General features: G+C 41.7%; 1 protein-coding gene across 3 annotated transcripts; it reads left to right on the top strand.

Annotated features, from left to right (window-relative positions):
* The first annotated feature begins 1,482 nt into the window (after window positions 1-1,482).
* Window positions 1,483-6,810, top strand: LOC130136852 (NAC domain-containing protein 96-like). 3 transcript variants are annotated; one of them, XM_056307363.1, is made up of 5 exons: window positions 1,483-1,851; window positions 4,908-5,418; window positions 5,539-5,763; window positions 6,008-6,115; window positions 6,356-6,810. In XM_056307363.1, exons 2-5 carry the CDS (start codon window positions 4,939-4,941, stop codon window positions 6,542-6,544), a joined length of 1,002 nt encoding a protein of 333 aa, XP_056163338.1. In that variant the 5' UTR covers window positions 1,483-1,851; window positions 4,908-4,938; the 3' UTR covers window positions 6,545-6,810. The 3 variants fall into 3 exon arrangements, with proteins under 3 accessions (XP_056163338.1, XP_056163337.1, XP_056163336.1); XM_056307362.1 differs by lacking the exon at window positions 1,483-1,851 and having other exon boundaries at window positions 4,679-5,418; window positions 6,359-6,810; XM_056307361.1 differs by lacking the exon at window positions 1,483-1,851 and having other exon boundaries at window positions 4,692-5,418.
* The last annotated feature ends 403 nt before the right edge of the window (window positions 6,811-7,213 follow it).

Raw genomic sequence — 7,213 nt, 5'->3', positions numbered from 1 at the left:
ACAAATGTTACAACCATAGTACGTGAGGTTAAAAACGTAGTAATAGAATTATATAATGAATTTTATACTAAATATAATTTAGGTGATATTAGATCTTCTCAATCTACGGAGATACAAAATGACAATACAGGTAAAATTAGTAGAGGGTACCAACTTTTATTACATAGACAAAAAAAACAAAAGGGAGTAATAGGAAATATTTCTGAATTAGAGAGTTATCTAACCATTTTATTTGAGTTTACTGAAGCCGAAGGTGGTATAGATTTTTTTATTTTGGATTGGTGGAAGAGGCACGCAAGCCAATACCCAATCATTTCTCTTATTGCAAAACAGATTTTTTCAACCCCTTGTTCCACAGTTGCGGTCGAACAAGCATTCAGTGCCGGAGGTAATATTTTGAACGAACATCGTTCAAGATTAGATCCAGAATCAGTGGAGATGCAAGCTTGTGTTGCTGATTGGACGAAGGCTCAATACCTTCAACAAGAGATAGATCGGAATAATGAATCCGAATTCTTTAACGACGGAGATACTATCGCTACCAGTATCGGTACTGGAACGGGTAGTGACGATTGAGGGTAAAAGAACTATTGGAGTTGGCAAATATTTCGGGAACTCTTGTTTCTCATACCGGGTACGCCCACGTGAGCTTAGGGAAACCGAAATATAATCCGACAATATGTGACCTCTAGTCCCCTGCGCACGGAATGCTTAGGTTTTGGGATAATTTTAGGGTATATATATTGTACTCCTTTTTTTTTAAGATCGCTGTAACGAATTGTAATGTGCTTAATGATAATTTATTAAGTTGAAGCCCTCTCTTTCTCTCTTGTCTTTTTGTCCCCAAATTTGAGTACAATTTACATTTTAATCACAATTTATATTGAATAATGTTCTATCACAAGAATAGTATTTTTTTAATTTTTTTTATTTTCATTTCTGTTTTTCCTTTTCTTCTTTTCTTCTTTTTCTTTTCCTTTTCCTTTTCTGTTTTTCCTTTTTCTCTTTTGTCTTTTTTCCTTGTTTCTGTTTTTTAAAATTATAATTTATATTTTGATTTTTTTTTCTTCCTCCGCGGCCGGCCATGGCCGGGGCCGGCGCGGAGGTCGCCGGCGTCGGGCGAGGGGCCCTCGCCGGCTGGGCGGGGCCGGCCTCGCCCGACGCCGGCGAGGCTCGACCTCGCACGGAGCTCGACTCGGGCGAGGCGAGCCCGGCCTCGGGCGGGCGAGGCCGGCCTCGCCCGGCGCCGAGCCGAGCCGGCCGCCGCCGCTGCTGAGGCCGGCGACCTCCACGCCGGCCCGGCTATGGCCGGCCGCGGAGGAAGAAAAAAAAAGAAAAGGAAAAGGAAAAGAAAAAAAATAGAAAAAAATCGGAACCGGCAAACCGGTTCCGGTTCACACGCCCGGAACTGCCGGTTCGAACCGTGGCCACCTCTACAGTCTCCTTTCTGCGTCTTCTTCCTCTCTCTCTTATTTTTATTTCAAATGCCACACCTCACATCTCCCTCTCCTCTCAGTCTTGCAAAATCCGACGAATACCTCCAACGACCATGCCGGACGCTCTCTCTCAGCTGCTGGAAAACGATAGAGGCTTGATGGAGTGGAGTCGTGGTCGAAGGGCTCCCTCTAAAGAAGAGGTCGTCAGAGAGAGATCGAGCCGTGGTTCTAGCCAGGGACACAGAAGATTGGTGAAGTCGAACTCCCTGTCGACGGCGTCGCCGTCGCTGTCCTCGTCGCCATCTCTGCATTCACTGGCACTAACGTCTTCTTAGTTGTCCCCTCGTCCTCTCCTCTTCCTCCTCCTCCTCCTCCGCCTCCATCATTGAGGTGATTAGTTGAGCACCACCCGTCGGTAAGCTCTGCTGCTCTTGACTAGTGCATCTTCCGCTGCTGTTGACTATTGCTTGAAATTCATTGACGATTAGTTGCCTTGATTTTGTGCATCCTTAAGAGAGAAAATAGCTTTAAAAAAAAAAAGCCTTTTTCCTCACCGCGGTCGAACCTCGCTCACCTTCGCCTATTGTCATTAGCTGTCGGGTCTCGAGAGGGTACAAAACCATCCCTGTTCTTCTTTGTTTTGTGTCGGGAAACCTTGAAGAGGCGATGTCGTGCTTGATTGTTGTTCATAGCTTGGATTAAAAAATTGCATTGATTTTGAATCTGAGACTTGAGTTGAAAGTGCACGCGCTGTCGAAGATTAATCGATGTAGTTTGCATGTTATAAACCGATTAATGGTTATTGAGTGTAATTTCTTAGTCACCGAGAGTCTTAGAATGAAGAAAGCCTTGACATGCTGAGAACCAATTTAGCTTGAAGCATTCAATCGAAAGATCTACAACATCTCTATTTAAAGCTAATTCGACTTACAAAAAAAATCATCATAAAATTTGAGAGCAAGACGGCATTAAAAATTTGTTTTTCAAATATCTATTCATCATTATAACTCCAGAAAAAATAAAAGTAAATTCACCAGTTATACTATTAAAAGGGAAAAGGAAAAGGAGAAACATGACAAACCAACGTTCACTTAGCAATTAAAAACGATAAAAATAAATTGTGGTGGCAATCACATATGTACTACCATCAAACTTAGAACTTAGTTTTTGATTGAGGAATCCCGTATTAATATGATGCCTCGAAGCAAATCGTTTCTTCAATACACACATGTACTGCCATCAAACTTAGAACTTCGTTTCTGTTTGAGGAATTCCGTATTAATATGATGCCTTGAAGCAAATCGTTTCTTCAATACACATACGTACTACCATGAAAGTTAGAACTTATAGTTTCTGTTTGAAGAATCTCGTCAATACAGTACCCTGGACAGTGTAGACACGCAAGTCGTTTTTCCAAGCATGACACATAAGTAAGGCAAATTTGATGTTGTTATACTGTTTTAGAAACATTATATTAGATGAAATGAGATGATTAAATTTTTTTTCTAGTTAATATAAAGGAACGTGTCTAATCAACATTAAGAGAAGTGAGAGGTAATAGAGCGCCGAGACGATGTGACTCTACCACGAAACTCCATTCTACCAAACTTTATTATTTATAGATATATGTACGATACATTGAGTGGTTTTGAGTCTCTCTCACCTCAATAGCTAGCTCAAAAGGTAAAACTTTTACCTCATACTTATAAACTGATTACCAGCGGGCCTAGGTCAGAGCCGCAACAACCCATAATTCTCCCGTGTAACTATTGGGTCCAGATTTGTTGATAACCTGAGCTCTGATATTAGTGTTAGGTGGTCTTGGGCCTCTTTTAGTCCAAAAGTTAGCTCAAAGGGTGAGGTTTTCCCTCATACTTATAAACCGACTATCAGCCCCTTCCACAATTGATGTGGGACAACTTCAACAATCTCCTCCTCACATATCGGGCCCTGGGTTGGTGCTGCAACAATCCATATCTCTCATGTGTGACTGTTGGGTCCAGACTTGTTGACAACCTAGTATATGATACCAATATTGAGTGGTGTTGGGCCTCTTTCACCCCCAAAAGCTAGCTCAAAAAGTGAGGCTTTCCCTCACACTCCCCTTCTACAACTGATGTGAAACAACCTCAATAATCTCCCCTTTACAAATTTGGCTTGGGTCGGAGCCGTAACAACCCATAATTCTCCCGTGTGACTGTTGGGTGGTATTGGGTCTCTCTCACCTCAAAAGTTAGCTAAAAGGGTGAGACTTTCCTTCACACTTATAAACCGACCACTAGCCCTTTTCACAACCGATGTGAGACAACCTTAATAATCTCTCCCTCACGCATCAGGCTGGATCGAAGCCACTACAACCCATAACTCTCACGTGTGACTGTTGTGTCCAAACTTCTTAACAACCTAGGCTCTCATACTAGTGTTGAGTGGTCTTAGGCTTCTCTCATCCCAAAAGTTAGCTCAAAGGGTGAGATTTTTCCTCATACTTATAAACCTACCACCTGCCCCTCCTCAACATGATAATTCGAAAACAATATAGTAAGCAAAAATGAGTGAACAATGAAACATGTGGGGGGAAGAATAACCTAACTGAAAGTGCCATCACATGTGGGTCTAGGGGAAAAAGTGCAACCCTTTGGGAACAAGGCTTAGAACTTCAACAAGAAGGTCGAAAAAGTTATTGTTATTTATATTTTCCATATGAGGACACTATTGGTATAGTCTCAATCATTAAAGTGTGCAACATTGTTTTTCTCCACCAATATTAATGAAATAAGACCATAGGATAAGATTCCTCGTTTGATGGAACAAGAGCGTCCAAAAAAAATTCCAGAAACTTCCGTATATCATACCTTAAAATCAAGTATATGTTCATGCATGCATGTTAGGATGTGTGAACTTTGTTGGTGTCCCCATTGGATTAATCCCCACTCTAACGGGTTCATAAACTTGATGAATAAATAGCAGTTAATATTGATACTTACTATTCTTGATTATGTTCATCAATTATATTAGAGACAAACCGCAAAATCTTATAGTAAAAAATGCCGCTTATATTATAAAAAAAAATGTTCAACAACAAGTGGTGAAGACTTGATGCCAAGTTTAAAAACCTAATTTCGAATTATGGGTTAAGAAAAAGATTCATGCATGCCGAGAGAGAGGAGGCAGATTGGCCCTTGGCATGTCGTATGAACGGTCTTGATTATGCATATGGTGTCCAGCAATCAACTTCTATGCTGCAAAATATTCAAACATAGGACGAGGGGTCCATTCAGCACTGAACAGTGTGGTCTTTTCCCTTCTCAAGCAAGCGTGACAACTCACTTGCGGAGGAAGGCGAACACAAAAAAAGAAAAAGAAAAATATTTACAAAGTCATGTCAGTCGATGAGTCAACGCACGATTCCACCCCATAAATTCGGCGCACTTGGCCAATGTTAATCACACAGCTTTCCCAACCCACATACAGAATCTTAGTCCTTCTCTCTGCTTGCACGAGGATGAGGATCCAACTGGAAGACACACTCTCAGAAGTCATGAGCTCACTCCCTCCAGGATTCAGATTCCATGCCTCTGATGAGGAACTTCTGCTTCTTTACTTGAAGCCCAAGATTCTTGGACAACCCGACGAACACTACTCCAACATAATTCCGGAGATTGATGTATGCGAATTCGAGCCCTGGCAATTGCCCGCCATGTTCCATCACATGTTCAACCGGAAGGAGCAGTTTTTCTACTGCCGTGTGAAGTGCAAGTACTTGAATAGCAGGCGCTCCGACCGCACGACCAGAGCCGGTTACTGGAAAGTGACTGGCAAGGAACGCCCCATCATGAGCGAGGACACCAGCGAGCAGATAGGAATCAAGAAGACGCTGGTGTTCTACGAAGGCCGCGTGCCTAAAGGCAAAAGGACCAACTGGGTCATGCACGAGTATCATCTAAATTCCAAGCATTTGGGCGATAATCACGTCCAAGGCGTGGTAACATTTTGGCTCTCATTCATTTGCACAACGCAATTGGTTATAAATAACATTTGAGACATGCTTTTTAGTAACGGGTTGCTTGTCTATTACTAATGTCGCTCATGCATATATATGCAGATGCTGCCTTATGTGGCATGTCGGATCAAGAACAAGAAAGACAAGAAACCGATGATGGGTCACGCTCCAACAATCATCCCTGAAGGCTATTCAAGCAGCCCTTACACATGCACCAGCAGTGAATCAGACCCCCCTGGTAATCAAGAAGGGGACTTGCCGAGCTTCTGCAACACCCCCAACAATGAAGTTGCTGATCACCAAGGAGGTGCTGATGCTCAACCCGAGGTGAGAGACACATGCTTTATGTTGTAGAACTTATTTAGGATCGGATTTAGTCCCAAGTCCTATAGAGCATATCAAAGTCACAGACACTCATTGGTTTTCTATGGCCAAAATACTAATGATTGCATTATCACTTAAGCAACATCTGTGGGACTATTTTCATTACTTCAAGATAGTTTCTGTAACAAAAAAAGAAAATTTACTTTAGGATAGGTTGTTTTATAAAATGTACATATTTTGAATGCAGATGTCAGTGCAATCGTTAATGGAGTCGCTCACACTGGATGACTGTGTATCAGACTTCAACAGCCCTCCAACTTATCAGCCACAGGCAGCTGATTATGCTCAACCAGAGGTGAGAGACACATGTTTTATGTTGCAGGACTTATTTAGGATCGGATTCAGTCCCAAGTCCTATAGAGCATATCAAAGACACTCATTGGTTTTCTATGGCCTAATTACTAATGATTGCACTATCATATAAGTAACATCCGTGGGACTACTTTCATTTCATACTTTCAAGATTGTTTCTGTAACATAAAAAGAAGACTTTTAAGATGGGTTGTTTTATATAATCTACATGTTTTGAATGCAGAAGTCACTGGAAGAGTCGATGAAATCGCTCCCTCTGTTGGAGATACTGGATTACTATGTATCAGACTACATCAACACCCCAACCTATCAACCACAGGTAGGAGCAGAGGCAGGATCTTCGCCCTTTTTTGACAACGGATACATGCCATCTGCTTGGAGCGACTTCGGTTTGGACTGGGGCAACGTTTGAAGACTTCTCTACTACAGTGTACGACCATGGTCGATCATGATTTGGAAGGAGCGTGCGAGAGCGTGTGGGCTTTTTTTTACTTGTGATGTATTTAGTATTGTGAGTGTGGCTTTGGGAGTGAAGTGAAACCTATGTAGTTTCATAATCTGTACGTCTCTTAGTTTGCGAGTCGTGCTTTTTTTTATTTTATTTCAGGTTGTATTTTCTGCTAGTTGAGATGTAATAAATAAATAAATAGTGTGATGTTATTCAGTGTATTTCCCTAATTTGTATCCTCATTGATGATGATCCCAAATTGGTGGACGTGAAGTTGGACTGTCAAATGATTGATGTAATTGGTGGAACGATTACTAAATGCTGTGGAATTTTGAAGCGGGAGTGCGACAAGTGTCGGACCAATCAGAAAAGGCCAAGAAAGAAGAAAGTGAGATCTTTTGACTATGATAGGATAGAAAATTAACTTTCTCCAAACCTTCCGAAGGAAGGCCCTGCAACTTGCGCAGCAAGTGTGAATATTTTGACTTTGATAGGATAGAATCTAAACTCACAAAACTTCCAAAGGATGGCCTTTGAAACTTCCTCCACAAGCGTGGATATTTCATACATGAAAAGTCCAATTATAGATTAAAATTTTCCACTTGGCCACGATCGTGCCAGAACGGCCCGTGA

This window comes from Syzygium oleosum, unplaced genomic scaffold, assembly GCF_021117445.2.
Source record: "Syzygium oleosum isolate NSW1041296 unplaced genomic scaffold, Sole_v2.1 Sole_v2.52, whole genome shotgun sequence".
NCBI lineage: Eukaryota > Viridiplantae > Streptophyta > Magnoliopsida > Myrtales > Myrtaceae > Syzygium > Syzygium oleosum.
This window is presented reverse-complemented; position numbering and strand designations above follow the sequence as displayed.

What these genes read in the sequence shown, in the direction of transcription:
- LOC130136852 (XM_056307361.1), top strand. Translation starts at nt 4,873, where the DNA reads ATGTTAATCACACAGCTTTCCCAACCCACATACAGAATCTTAGTCCTT. An exon ending in ATAATCACGTCCAAGGCGTG is followed by an intron (nt 5,419 to 5,538) that starts GTAACATTTTGG and finishes ATATATATGCAG; the next exon opens with ATGCTGCCTTATGTGGCATG. An exon ending in CTGATTATGCTCAACCAGAG is followed by an intron (nt 6,116 to 6,355) that starts GTGAGAGACACA and finishes TTTTGAATGCAG; the next exon opens with AAGTCACTGGAAGAGTCGAT.